This window comes from Arvicola amphibius, chromosome 7, assembly GCF_903992535.2.
Source record: "Arvicola amphibius chromosome 7, mArvAmp1.2, whole genome shotgun sequence".
NCBI classification, from domain to species: domain Eukaryota; kingdom Metazoa; phylum Chordata; class Mammalia; order Rodentia; family Cricetidae; genus Arvicola; species Arvicola amphibius.
The window spans coordinates 92,429,351-92,444,605 of NC_052053.1; the positions used below are offsets into that span (position 1 = coordinate 92,429,351).

General features: G+C 48.5%; 1 protein-coding gene across 2 annotated transcripts in view; it reads right to left on the reverse strand.

Annotated features, from left to right (window-relative positions):
- The window catches only part of Esrrb (estrogen related receptor beta), a 96,761-nt gene that overhangs the window by 41,438 nt on the left and 40,068 nt on the right, over positions 1 to 15,255 (reverse strand). The window contains exon 2 of one of the 2 annotated variants that reach the window (XM_038337529.1): positions 6,211 to 6,614. In XM_038337529.1, the coding sequence (XP_038193457.1) occupies positions 6,211 to 6,614 (404 nt within the window). Of the gene's footprint in view, positions 1 to 6,210; positions 6,615 to 15,255 lie in introns of those variants that run through there. The other variant, XM_038337530.1, reaches the window with a different exon arrangement.

Here is a 15,255-nt window from a genome sequence, read left to right on the forward strand (position 1 = left end):
AGCCAGGGCTACACAGAAAACCCTGCCTCTGGGGAAACAAAAACAAAAAACAAACAACAACAACAACAACAAACCCTGATGCTTCCTCTCCATGATGTTGGTCCTCAGAGCTCTAACCTGGGCCTCAACTTACCTCGAAAGCCACTTCTTCACATAGCCTTCTCTGAGCCTCCCTTGCCCTCCGTCTCCGCTAGAGTTCCTATTATCACTGGTTTCACTTCTTCAGTTTGTCCCTTGACTTTGTCATAGGCAAGATGCTAGAATTGGGGCCAGTTCCCAGGGTAATGATTGGCACTTAACACAAATTTACTGAAGAACTTAATGACCAAGTCACAAACAAGCTCAAATGTAAGGCCGCCTTTAGTCCTTTGGAAAAAGGGGGAGTTGCTTAATTTTCAAGTAAGGTCTCATATTAGGCATATGTCAGCCCCTCCTCCTTCTTTATTTTATTTTTTTTTAAATTTCGAGACAAGAGTCTCACGGTCCTCCAACTCCCTATACACCAGGCTGTCTTGGAACTCCCTCTATAGACCAGGCTGGCCTTGAACTCACAGAAACCCACCTGCCTCTGCTTCTTTTGTGCTGGGATTAAAAGGCACGTGCCACCACCTCCCAGCTACCAGTCGTTTAAGATTTAACTAGAAATTAATGGCACTGTCTGAAGACTACAATCAATGCTGCTCACCTGCACAGGTCAGCAACAAGGGAACCAAGAAATTTAACCCAATCTTTGTCACTCTGAGGAACGTGAATTTACAGCTGAAATTGTTGGAAGTCAAAAGCAGCATATTTTACCTAGATAAGCTTAACACCCGGAAACTAACACATGAAAGGATTATCCCAATAGTGGAGGCACGTGATGACCTAAAAATACACAAACAAACAAAAAAACAGGGAGAGTCTGGAAGGGTAGGGCAGACAGGGACCTGAAGCATTAGGAAACCACTCAAATCTCAGCTAGAAGGCTGGCAGAGGCCCAAGATAAGATTCTGAGGGAAAACTCAATGCCTTAAACAAAATGTGCTTAGAAAAAATAAATATTTTTCAGGGCCATGCCCATAACCAGTACTTGGGAAATACAGGCAAGCCAGGGACAGGAGACCCTATCTCAAAATAGAACAGAAGTTGAGTATGGTGACTCACCTGCAATGGAAATCAAAGCAGACAAAATGCAGAAAATCTGAGGCTGGCCTAGGTTTACACACTCTCTCTCTCTCTCTCTCTCTCTCTCTCTCTCTCTCTCTCTCTCTCTCTCTCTCACACACACACACACACACACACACACACACACCCCTGGCCTGGGCTTATACCACAATATCTCTTATCTCTCTCTGTGTCTCTCTGTCTCTGTCTCTCTCTCTCTCACGCGCACACACACACTTTTTCAAGGGCTGGAGATGGCTCAGCAGGTAAGGGCACTTTGCTCCATGCTTGAAAAGCCGTGTGGTTCGGACTGACTTCTACAGGTTTGCCCTCTGACCTCTGCAAAGGAACCATGGTGGCACATGAACCAAACAATCAACAAATGTAACAAAAATACTAAAACAACAAAAAAGGTCGTCCATGGAGACTCATGCCAGTAATCCCAGCACTCAGGAAGCTGAGGCAGAACTACCTTAAGTTTGAGGTTCTGTCTAAAAAAAAAAAATAATTGCTTTACATCATGAGATTCAAAATATGCAGATAAAACTAAAGTAAGTATATTGTCAGTAAGCTTTATATATGCAAATTGGCTAGACTTTTACTTCATTCTTCCTTACTGGGAAAATGAGGGACACTTGTGTTTGGGGCCTGTCCCATGTTCAGATGCTTTGAACTTTCTGCATGCCAGGAGCTACGAGGGGCCTTGGGCTCAGGGAAAGGAAGCTTGTCCCTTCGAAGCTTACTGTCCTCTCAGGGAAACAGAGTCTGTGATATCAGAAGGGCTGTCAGGGTTGAGGACTCAGAAGTCCATGAGAGGCATCACTGATAACTGCACCCTACAACACCATTAAGAACAATAGAACAAACTGAGAGGAAGGGAGAAACAGGACTGGGGTGAGGGTCGAGGGGATTTTTGCTTGAGGGCTAGAGGCTCTCACTGAAAGGAATCACACACTACGAAGAGCGGTCGAGGTCCATGGCCAACACCTGGAGTTTCTCCTCAGAAAACCTCATCTGTATGGCTTTGATTAGTGTGGGAGTAGCATCACAGACCAGAAACTGACACTCCACCTGAAGACTCCTAAAAGTCAGATGTCGCTAGCCATAGAGAGGGGCTGTCCATGAGGGGCAGACTCCCTTCACCCAAGTTCAATGCTTGAAGTCCCAGCAATATTAATGCAGAAAGGAAGATTAAAACCTAAGAAATTGATCCGTCTTCCTAACGAGCAAGGTCACAACTTGACTGAGAGGGACGAGGTCATAATCAGGAAGACATTAATCAGACTGGCTGAATGTTTAATCACATCACGTTGTCCCTCTGTCCCCTGCCTCAGCTTCCCCTTTCCTGGGCAGGTAGGCACCTTTGCCAGTCTCTCTGCTCCCGGGTCAGGCTTATCCTCCTGGATAGTCACAAGCCGTCCTTTAGATATGCTAATAAATTCAATCAGACTGCCGCCTTCCCTTTGCCGGAGCCACCAGGTCCATCAGTAAGGTGCCTCCGTCTATCTCTGAGCTCATCTATTCTGGGCAATGCTGCCACAGCCCCCAGCTCTGCAGACAATCTTCACTGTCAGAGGCAGTGTAGACATGCCGCTGACACCACTGGAGCTGACTTTAAACTGCAAGAAGCTGGGAGGCTGATTGTGCCTTGCTCTGTGAGGGGAGGGGTGGGTAGTAAGTCCAGGACTTTGTGACCCAACGCCCCGCTGCCCCTGCTCAATCACCTGTTAGGAGCAGCCAGAGACAACAAGTAAATGCTAGTTTTGTCTGGGTCCCAGGCTTCCTTGATTTACAAAAGTTGAAGGCAGGATGATTGGTAGCACGCACACACACACACACACAAGCACACAAGCACGCACACACACTCAGCCAAGCCCAGAGGATGGACCTCCAGAGTTCTCTCTCAATGTCTGTCTGGTTTCTGCAAGCTTCCTTCCATATGGCATCAAGCAGACAGACATTTCTGTCAGGAAGGGATGAAAGAACTGGAACAGCTATGGCTCTTAGCCTACGTAATTACTTGGGAATCGATCCACAGACTAAACCATTTAGGTGGAGCCCAGGCTGACCTGGAACTTGCTAGCAGACCCGGCTGGTCCAGTACTTCAAAGGCTGGCACCACTCGGTTCAACCCACAGAATCTGACTTTTAGAAGATGGCCTGCGGCTGAGGTGTAGCTCAGCAGAACTACATTATACTCAAGAAACCCTTAGGAGGTTCCTATCTGGCACAGCGATTTAACGGCAGCTTTAATCCCAGCACGAAGGAGGCATAGGCCGGTGATCTGTGAATTCGAGGCCAGCCCGGACTCTGCAGCAAACTCTGGGCTTACTAGGTCTCAAAAGTAAAACAAACAAACCAACCGAGCCCACACGGCACCTCGGTACTGAAAAGACCCTCCATGTCTGCACACATGAAGGAAAATGGCCCAAGCTCCCTGGTTAGGAGAAAGCCGTTCTGATCTGGAGCTGACCGCCATGCCCGCAGATCCTGCAGACAGACCCCTGGGCTCTCAGCACTGAATTCAGCTATTTTAGAGACACGATCCATACCCCTAATTCTCCTGTTTTCACTCTGCATCTTACGTAGAGCAGGATCTTAAATGATTACTTTGTTCTTTCACTGTCTGACTACATTTAGAAACAACAACAAATATGGCGGAGAATTCTTGTTATCCCAGTACTTGAGCGGTAGAGACGGAACCAGCTAGCCTGCTAGGGCTCTGTGGCGATTGTGATCTTTGTTAGACAGAAACCAAGGAGTTAATAAGGAGAGCATCCGGTCAACTTCAGGCCTCCAGCTACCTTTCCCGGGCTCTGGAGAGAAGACTCTCCCACCAGGTAATGAGCTCAGACCTCTCCCAGAGATAAGGGGCCACAGCACACAGCCAACTTCTAGGAAGAGATCTGTATCCTTTTCATGGTAGCACATAATTAATACTGTTTGCAGATCTGTCCTAAGACACTCCTAGCCACCTGGTGAGGGGGTGGCAGAGGCTCTGGGCCTGTACACATCAGCCTTGGCTTCTAGAAAATCTGATCTGGAACATTCCTGTTCCATTTAAAGTCACAGTGAAAAGGGAAAAAAAATGCTGACATCTCCTCAAATCTCATTTCCAAAAATCTTATGTCTAAACAAGGAGCCTGGAAGGCCACTTCCCAGTTTGGGAAGAAAAACCTGGGGTTTCAGTAACATGGATTTAAACATCTCATATGGCGCAAACATCCATTGAGCCATAAGAGTTCAGTGGGCTGCAAGTTCTCTGCCCTGGCTGAAGCAAGAGATGGAACTGTCTGCAACACAACATACTTCATACAGAGCACAGGTTCCTTCCACCCACTTGCTTGTTTAACATTTTGGACATTTTAATTTCAAAATTTTTTAAAAAGGTTTGCTTAAAACATTATTCCCGGCCAGATATATTAGTGTATGCTTATACTCCCAGCACTTCAGAAACAGAGGCAGGGGGATCTCTCGAGTTCTGGGCAAGCCAGGGCTACACAGTGAGACCCTGTCACAAAACACCAAAACATATCCATCACTACAATGGTGACTCTATTATTAATTACGGTGACTCTAGTTTGTGTACACGAGTATGGGCATGAGCACCGGAGTGCCCACATGGAAGTCGGGAGTTATCTACCATGTGAGTTACAAGGACTGAAAGGTCATGAGGCTTGATGGCAGGCTCTTCACACTGAGCAATCTCAGAGGCCCTAAAATAGTTTAATAATCTAAGTTTTATTAGATCAAAATAATTACACTACCTTCATTTCAATATATACTGATTATATATAATATATATCCTCTACGATACTGATTATATATTATAATATATATTATAATATATATTATAATATATATTATAATATATATATATATACACGATCAAACAGACTACACTTATTCTCATGGTCAAAATGTATGGAGAGATTGTGAAAAGTCTAAGCTAGGGACCAGCAAGGCGGTTCATCAATGCTGATGATGGAACCCCATCCCAGGGACCCACACGGTAGGAGAGAATCTACTCCAACAAGTTGTCCTCTGAGTTGTCCGTGTGTGCCATGGCAAGCATTTAATGCTCAACTGGCCTACTAGATCGTTATAGGATGAGATTAACAAATAAAAATCTGTTGAATAAACAGAATCATCCTAGGGAAGCCTGGCCAACTTCTTTCAAAGCGGTCCAGGAAGAACACGGTAACAGAACACCTTTGAGGCAGAGAGGCAGGACACAGGGTGAGGAACCAGATCTGGAGACACAGGCAACACCCCGGGTTTCCTTCCTTCAGCTGACTGGCAGTGTGCGCTGCCGGGAATCAGCACCTTCCAGGTACCTGCGTGAATAGTGCTTTTAGGAGGTGCTCAGTAGGAAGCCTGGCTGCCTGAAAGCAAGTTAAGTGTTCTACACTAAATCCAGTTAAGAGTCACTCCCAGTCCCTCCGGGCCATAAATGAAGCTGCCTGGTGAGGGCAGGTCCACCATTATCCTCCACTTACCTGCGCAGCTATCAGGATGAAAGAGGTGACCACCCCAGGGCTACCAGCATGAGACCCAAGTGATATGCAAATGTATTGAAAAATAGCCTAAGGTCAGCAGGACCCCCCCCCCCCAGTTCCGGTACCATGAGGACAGGCCTACCTTTCTACAATTAAGATAAAAACAGACAGGCTCTTCATATTTCACGAAGTCTGGAACGGTGGAGCAAACGACGCTAACACCTATTTTCACCCCCCCACAATAAGCTTTTGGAGGGAGGGGTCAAGCATTTGGCAGTACACTCGGGGTGACAGTTGTTCAAGATTAGGTACGGGCATGGATTTTGCTATGGTGTTTCAGGGGTGCAGCAGGGAGGAGCGCAGTATTACCTATGGTCTTACAGTTAGAATCTTTGCCTAGAACCCATGCGTGAGAAACAGAGACACAAACAGGAGTCCTCAAGACTGCCTCTGCTCCCTGGGAACCCAGATCTGAATTAAAAAAAAAAATAAACCATGCCAGTCCAGGAGGCCAGAGTCCCCGCCCAAGGCCTGAATGGATTCAGGCCTTGCACTGCCCATCACGCACCTTGGATGGTTCTCTTGAAGAACGCCTTGCAGGCCTCGCAGGAGGCCACGCCATAGTGGTAGCCAGAGGCAATGTCCCCGCACACGAGGCACAGACGCTTGGGGATGGCATTAATCACATACTCGCACTTGATGTCGTCCACGATACCACTAGCACAGTCCTCGTAGCTCTTGCGGCACGGGGTGCCTCCCAGCCCTGCACCTGCGAACATAGGCGGCGAGTCCAGACCGTTGGTGTGGGTGCCCAGGGCCATGCCAAAGCCACCACTGGCGTCCGAGGAGCCGCTGGGGCTGTGGTGGCTGAGGGCATCAATGCCTGACGATGGGCTGGATGGCTCCGTCTTGATGAAGGAGCCGCAGCTGGAGCCCAGGTGCCGATCTTCGGAGGACATTCGATTCAGCAGCCTGCGGACACAAAACGCGGGAGTCAGTCCACAGCAAGGTGAAAGTGCAGCTGGGGCTCCGGCCTAGTGGGCGGGCCACATGGGCGTGTCTGTAGCTGAGGCGCGTTGAGTTGCCGTGGTGGTCTGGCCAGTAACAGCCGCCCAGAACAAGTTTCTGCGACTTCGGAGTGCTAAGAAACTTTGAATTAGCAAGCTGCAAATGGAACATTCTGTGCTGTGCAAATTGCTGGCCTAAGGGCGCTAAGATGCTAACTAGCCTTCCTAAATATTTGGCCAACCTTCCTACCTGGATGGACAATCAGTGGAAGCTGTCAGATGTAGCTGTCCCAAGCCCTGAGCCTCACCTCAGGCACGCTCAGTAAAAGGCCCTTTTAGCCTTTCCACTAGAACTACGTAGATCAGGCTGGACTCAAACAGAAATCAGCTTGCTTCTGCCTCCCGAGTGCTGGAGATGAAAGGTGTGCACCACTAAGCTGGGCGGGCCACCAGAAAGATTTTTTTTTTTTTTTTTTGTCTCACGTAAGCTGAGCAAACACCCTTCTTATCACCCTACTCCTTCCTGAAGTTCTTTTTAGCCTGGAACCTCCCAGAATGCTCTGGAGTCTCACCACTATGGCAGATCCTCTGGGATCTTTGACAGCTGTGGAGTAATAGAGTATTTCTGCTTTTTGGAAGCCCCATCTCTCCAGCCAAGTTCACATGAAGGGGACTGGACTGAAGGAGTGTTCAGGGGAATCTAGTTGTTCACCAGGTTCAGTTAGGATTTGGATCTGAGACTGGAGGCATAGGTAGATTGCTCAAACACTGTTTAGGGGTGCCAGGCATGGTGGCACATGCCCTTAATCTCAGCAACTTTGGAGGCAGAAATAGGAAGATCTCTGCGTTTGAAGCTGGCCTGGTTTACCTGAAGAGTTCTGGGACAGTTAGGACTACACAGAGACCCTGTCTCAAACAAACAAACAAAACTGTCTAGACACGTGATTCCCAAAAGTGGCCTCACCCTCAGACCTGCCTCTCTACAGGGAGAGCGCACGGACCAGCTAGTGCACCTGGAACAGGAGAAAAGCAAAGGAAAAAAAATGACAGAAACAGCAAGACTCCTGGGCAGGAAGGAAGATTCCAGAGCCGGAGGGTTCACACCTCCAGTATCACTTAAAGGCAATTTGCTTATCACCTCTTTTCTGAAAAGCCCATGAAAAGGGTCCCTCCATAGGGAAGAGGGGCTTTGTCATTACACCCACTAACAATCCCTGGCTTTGCTAGGCACCAAGACCACAGAGTTGTTCATGTAACCCACCAAAGGGACTTTTGGTCCCACCGAAGTGCACTCACATTCAGGACTCCTCACCTCCTGGGGCTGTTACTCATCTGCTCTTGAACTCTGATGATGGAGGGAGGGAGGGAGGGAGGGAGGGATGGAGGGAGGGAGGGAGAGGAGCTGCAGGTCCTGAAGGAGAGACCCGTGCAGAGTGCAGCGGTCCTCAGCCTTCCTAATGCTGCAACCCTTTCATGCATTTCTTCACGTTGTAGTGACCCCCAACCATAAAATTATTTTATTGCTACGCCATAACTGTAATTTTGTTACTGAGTGGTGTCCTGGTTCCTAACACCATCAGAAACTGTTTTCGCAAGGCGGTGGTGGCACACGCCTTTAATCCCAGCACTCAGGAGGCAGAGGCAGACGGATCTCTGAGTTTGAGGCCAGCCTGGTCTACAAGAACTAGTTCTAGGACAGGCTCTAGAAACTACAGGGAAACCCTGTCTCGAAAAACCAAAAAAAAAAAAAAAAAAAAAAAAGAAACGTGTTTTCCCTGGTCGCAACCCAGAGGCTGAGAATGGGCCGCTACAGGCTCTTGTTCTCTAGCTTCCTGGAATGGAGTCTGTACAGACGGGGCTCCTGGGTCCCCTGTGTTCCAAATAGAACATTCCTTCAACATGGAGATCCTTTCCTACGGCATCCCCATCCTCCCTTGGTAAGCAGAGTCACCTCCAGACCGTTTCTATATCTCTGGCTGGTACCTTGTCATCTTGGGCACAGCCACCCAACACCAGCAAGGTAGCCTAAGGAAGCAACAAGGTACCATCTGGAGGGGGATCGGACTGAGAGCAAGGCCAAGAACACTGCTGGGGTGCTCCCCACATGCCCTTCCACGCCGTGTCAGGGGTGACAACTTCTCATCCTCTCAGGCTTTTAAGTCCCACGTGAAGCCCTGGGACTCCCTAATTTCCTAATTCTACTCAGCCTTCCACAGGCTTTTAGAGCACTGAAGACTTCCCAAGAGACCCTTGACACCAGCAGGGCCAAAAGCCGCTTCTCTTGAGCATGTAACACAGGCCTCCCTCTGTCTCTGGAGGCACAAGCAGCATTTACCCGGAGGGAGGCAGAGGGAAGCTGCAGCTTCTCCTGGGAGGGTACAGGCCACAATTTTCCATTGCCCCCTCCCCCCACCACGTCTTGAAGCTCAGACTACCCTGAAAGATACTGGAAATATCTGGTTGGGCTCCCAAGCCCAAGTCCCGGCTTTCTCCAGTCCAGTCTCTTAATTCAGAAGGCCCAAAGGCAGATCCTTCAGTGTCTGGGATCTCCAGGGCTAAGAAACTGGACCCTGGTCTCAGTCAGAGTCGGTGTAGGAAGCAGTCAGTAATTTAGTATCTGGTACTAGAGGGGCATCTGGTATAATGGCGTTACTTCTTAATCTCCCCTCCAGCTCTTCTTCCTCTTCCCTTCCTCCTTATCGCTCTCATTCCACTTCTTTATTTCTGTAGTGTGTTTGTTTGTTTGTTTGATTGTTTGTTTTTCTGAGACAAGGTCAATGTAGTCTTGTTTGTCTTGGAACTCTTTATGTAGACCAGGCTGGCCTCAAACTCACATAGATCCTCTTGCCACTGCTTCTTGAAAGCTGGCATTAAAGGCTATTTTATTATTTTTAATTGTATGTGTATGTGTGTATGTTTGTGTGTGTGTGTGTGTGTGTGTGTGTGTGTGTGCATGTGGTCGTTCACACATGAACACAGGTGTGTCCTTGAAGGGCAGGAGCGTGGGATCCTCTGGAGCTGGAGCTAACAGTGAGCAACCTGGCATGGATTCTGGGGATGGAACTGAAATCCAAAGGCAGAGCCATTAGTGCTCTTAACCTCTGAGCCATCTCTCCAGGCTGGACTCTAGCATGCCATTCTCCTGCCATAGCCTCCCAAGTGCTGGGATTATAGGATTATAACATGTTTGCCTGTCACCACATCTGATTTAGCTTTCTCATTTCTGTGGCTATTCGAGCCCCACCAGGATGCCTTCCCGTGGACAGGCTGCATATGTGGGTCCCTACTGCATACCAGCTGCTGGCTGGCTGACAGAAAGAGGACAAGCACAACCCAGGGGTCAGGTCAGACGCCCTCATGAAAGAATCCCAGGCCCCCCGACGGGCACTACCTTAGGGGACGCCCCTGTTTCTGGTTTTCTTAGGGTATAAACATCCCTGAGATGCCTTTGCTCTGTTTCTTTTTTCTTTTCTACTCTCAGGCCCCATCTGCCTGCTCCTCCACTCCAAGGCCTGTTGACCCCAGCTGCCATTCACCAAGCTCCAGCTGTCCTCTAGATCTTTGCTTTGTCTGTTGGCTCTTACTAGATAACCTTGGTTAGTGACTTGCTTCTCACCATTTAGCTCAAGCTAGCCTTGGACTGACACCAGTCCTACCTCCCAGCCTTTGGGGACTGAGATTACAGGTGTGAACCATCACACCCGGCTGGGGATCTTCTTCTGTACCGTTGTACTTAATCATTGTAACCTATCTGCTGGAGACTATTTCCCCGGAGTTACAGAATAGACAGCAGGGGCTCCACGTTTATTCAGTTTACTAGAGCAGAGGAAGGAGCCAAGAGTCCAGCTAGCAGTGTCTGCAGATCTGGTTCCTGTGTCAGAACCCCGTCGCCCTGATCCCAGATCCGAGGAAATCCACTCCATATAGAAACTTTGTCTTTACAGTTTCCCAAAATACAGATGGTGTCTTACTGTCCCCAACGGGCCCGAAGTCCTCACTGTCATCTCTTGACCCCTAGAGTTAAGAGCAGAAAACTCTGGCAGGGCTGTACAATGAAACTGTCTCCAACCCAGAACAAAAAGAATGGAGAACTCTGAGGCAAGGAGGGATGTCCATTCTCATCAACCCTGTTTCACGTCCCTGGCAGGGCAAAGGAAGTTATTGACTAGGTCAAACTCTTTGGAACACTTGGCCGCAGTCCCTGTCTGCCCCTGACTTCAGGCACTTAATCAGAGCAAAATGTAAAGGAAGGACAGAGAGGAAGGCGTCCAAGAAGACAGCACCAAGTGAGGCAGTGCATACCTATAACCCCAGCAAGTGGGGGACAGCACCAAGTGAGGCAGTGCATACCTATAACCCCAGCAAGTGGGAGGCAGAGGCAGGAGGACTGAGCAAGCTCAAGGTCAGCCTAGACTGTATGGTGAGACCCTAAAGAAAGAAAGACAGGAGAGAGGAGGAGGGAGAGGGGAAGAGAGAGGGGAGAGAAGGGTGAGGGATGAACAGATGGAAGGGCAGAGGGATGGCAGGAAGGAGCGAAGGAAGGAGCCTGGGGATATGGCTCAGTTGGTAAATTGTTTGCCACGCAAGTGTGAAGACCCAGGTTCAGATCCCCAGAACCCATGTAAAAAGTCAGACAGGGTAACATGCTTGAAATCCCAGCACTGGTAAGGCACAGACAGAAGGGTCCCAGGTACAAGGCAGTCAGCATCAGGTACAGGGCAGTCAGCATCAGGTACAGGGCAGTCAGCACCAGGTCCAGGGCAGGCTCCCTTGGACTTAAGGATGTAGGTGTGGGGAAGAGATACACTTTCGAAGGTTGCTGGTCACATTAGTGTCTTTGATGAGAAGCAAATTGTTGAGAATGGAAGGAATGCCACGTATTTAAAATCAACCACCCATACTTTCCAGTTTGCCCCAGCAATTCATTCCCGCCTGCTGATCTATCATCACCACCGATGCACCTTCCATCCTGCTCCCTGACATACTGTAAACACAGATTGCGTGGTCGTCAACCGCAATGCCTCAGAATCGAAATATTTTGGAGAAATTTTTTTTTTCAGATTTTGGGATATTTGCATACACGTAGTAAGATCATGGATCTAAACATGCAATGTATTTGCTTTTCCCAAAGGTTACTGCTCTACAGAACCAAAAGGTAATTTTATACATTTGTTTTCAGTGCTGGGGATCAAACCCAGGACCAGTCCCTAAACCCAGAACTTTTAGAAAACCACCTTGACACTACAAATGAATACAAGTCTTAAGTTAATAGGGGTATTTGTGCAGTACTGGAGAATGGTTCAGGTGAAAAGCATACCCTGGGTTCCATATTTCATCCCAGCAATGAACAACATCAACAAAAAAAGTTCAGATTTTGGAGCAAATTCTGGACCTCAAATTTTCAGAGTAGAGCGCTCTGCTTTATGTCAGCTGCTGATGGTGGTTTTGTTTGGAGGGCAGCATAAGCCTGCCCTCCCAGCTACTTAGGAAATAAATCATAAGCTAGAGGGATGAAATAGGAAGTGCTGGAGTTGGGACATATACAAGGACCTGGCTTCAGTCCCCAAGACTCCTGAAGAACAAGGTCAGGGCCTGTACGATGACTGAGCAGGCAAAGATCTGAGAATGTGTGTCCACTCCTGGAACCCAGAAAGCGGTTCTCTATCCTCGACATGCTCCCCAACCCTTCAGAAACAAGAAGGGAAGGCAAAAGTGGGGAATATACCTCAGTGGGTAGAGCTCTTGCCCAGTTTGCACAAGGCCCTGGGTTTAATCCCCTATACTGCATAAACTCAGTCCTGGTTGTGTATGCCAATAATTCCAGTGCTCAGGTGATGGAGACAGGAGGGTTCAAAGTTCAAGGCTAGCCGGGCGGTGGTGGCGCACGCCTTTAATCCCAGCACTCGGGAGGCAGAGGCAGGCGGATCTCTGTGAGTTTGAGTCCAGCCTGGTCTACAAGAGCTAGTTCCAGGCCAGGCTCTAAAAAAGCTGCAGAGAAACCCTGTCTCGAAAAAAAAAAAAAAAAAAAAAAAAAAAAAGAACAAAGTTCAAGGCTAGCCTCAGGTACCGTGCAACAGTTGAGTTGTAGGCCAGCCAGGGCTATAAGCATCTCTGCCACAAAATGGTGGTACACACCTTTAATCCTAGCACTTGGGAGGTGGGGCAGGTGGATCTCTGAGAGTTAAAGGCCAGTCTAGTCTACAGGCCAGTACCAGGCCAGCAAAGGCTACACGATGAAACCCTTTCTCAAAAAATAAAATAACAGCCGGGCGGTGGTGGCGCACGCCTTTAATCCCAGCACTCGGGAGGCAGAGGCAGGCGGATCTCTGTGAGTTCGAGATTAGCCTGGTCTACAAGAGCTAGTTCCAGGACAGGCTCCAAAGCCACAGAGAAACCCTGTCTCGAAAAACCAAAAAAAAAAAAAAATATATATATATATATATATATATATATATATATATAAATAAATAAATAAATAAAATAACAAAGAAAAATTTAAAATGAAAAAATTTTAGAGGTAATCATGGATAGGTTACCAAGTGGAGAGCAGGAAGGAAACCATCTCAGGGTGAGAGAGTAAGAGAAACCCTACACACATGTTCGGGGAGGGGGTGCAGGCCAGCCATCATCTGGGGCGGGCTGGATCAATGACTATTGACTCTGTGGGAAGGGAGCAGACATCCCATCTCAGGGCCTTTGCAAGAGCAATCACTGGTGGCCGAAGCCCCTTGAGGCATCATCTCTCTTTGATCAGTCTGGTAACTGGAGCTCAGCAAGCCACCTTGTCCTCAATGTCACCACCGTCTGATTAAATGTGGCCTCCATCTTGCTTCCACACAATCCTTCCTGCCCCAGCTGGACATCTCTCCACGGGGCTGAAGATTCTCCAAACATAGAGGGACGGACTGGGAGAACCTCGTAAGTTCTGAATGAAACCCAGTTTTGCCCCCGAACTCTAATGGAAAAGAATTCCCAGAGTTTGGAGGGAATCTCAGGTACAGGTCCCCTTGAGGACAGGCAGAGGGGGGTGTAGAACGGACCCACCTACTTTCCGCTGTGGGGAGGGGTCTTCTCACCACTGAGAAGAATCTGGGTCACAACAAAGTGTTGCCCTAGCTAGAGGCACCTGGCTTCCTCCTCAGGCCACGCACCTGAGGGCAGGGACAAACATCTGTGTGGAACATGTCAGTTCTGCCTCACAGTGTGGTCGGTTCTGGGTAGCCAGGTCATGCCTTCTCTGGTGTCCACCCGTGGAATAGGCTCGACCACAGCATCTGCTTCCCAAGGTTGTCTAGGTGATGGTGCTGAAGAGGAGACCAGCTCCAAACAGTGCTGGCCCCAAGCCATCTCTTAGTGGGTGCTGCTATTGTGATAATTTCCATGGACAGCTTATGGAGAAATCTAGCAGCTAGCTGACCTGGGGTTAACTGACAAACACCAGCCTCATCCAAAACTGAGGATAAAATGCAAGAAATTTGCCAAATACTAGGAGGGGAAGGGGTTGATAAATAAAGAGGACAGAGAGGCCTGAACTGGGAACCCAGTAAAGGGGGCGGGGGTCTGAACTACTGACTCATACATTTCTACAGTCAGTGACCTAACCGGAAACCAGGGACCTTAGGTAAGGCAGATGGGTCCTCAGAACCCCAAGCACAAGGAGAAACACTCCTAAACTTCCGGGCAAGCAAAACACTCGAGAGGCGGAGGAGGTGACCTGCACCAGCCTTGGCTACACACGGAGTACGTGACCACAGCCCATACCACGTGAGAGTCCGTCTCAGAAGACAAAACAACAGGAAGACTATCACCTAAGGAAGGCTGGACTTGCAGGTGTGTGCCTAAAACGCCAACACTAGGAAGATGGAAGCAGAAGAATCAGAACTGCGGGGCCAGCCTCAGCAACGGAGAAAGTTCAAGGCCGGCAGACTGGTCTCAAAAAACAAAAAAGCACAACTCAACTGTGCACAGGATAGGGGAAGGCCTGAGGCTAGATGTTAGCCATAAATGACTACCAAACCCTCAGCCTTCTAGATGCTTACTACATTAGAACAAGGGGAGGAGGGGGCAGAGGAGGAGAGGGGTGGGCCAGTGATGAGACGCGTTAGGATTACGATAAATCAGGTTCTGTGCACTGAGATCCATTAATTATAGATACTTTTTTTCTTAAACTCAGAAGTTTCATTAATTGAAACCCTTCCCCTAGCAGTCTGAATTGCTCGTTTTAATAGGAAATGTTTTTTAAAATCATTCCTGTGGGGCTGACATCTTACACACTTGTATCTTTCAACTTTCACAACCAGACACACCTGCCCAGCTGAAGTCACTGACTCTCAAATTCTCGGCAGGCCTTCTGCCTCACTTGGTGACTTTTAGGTTAGGGAACCACAGCCTGGGAAACGGATTTGCCCTAAGTCCCTAGAGAACCAGGCTGGTTGGTGGAGGGCACACAAGAAGTACAGAGTTTAGATTCTGAGCTGGAGGAAACCTGCCTGGGAGATCAAGCTGATGGAGAAAGCCACCCACCTGACACCAACCCGGGTCACACTGCTATTCAGGCACTTTCCTCTGTGATGTCTGCGTTTTGTTTTTATTTGTCTCTCTTGGGA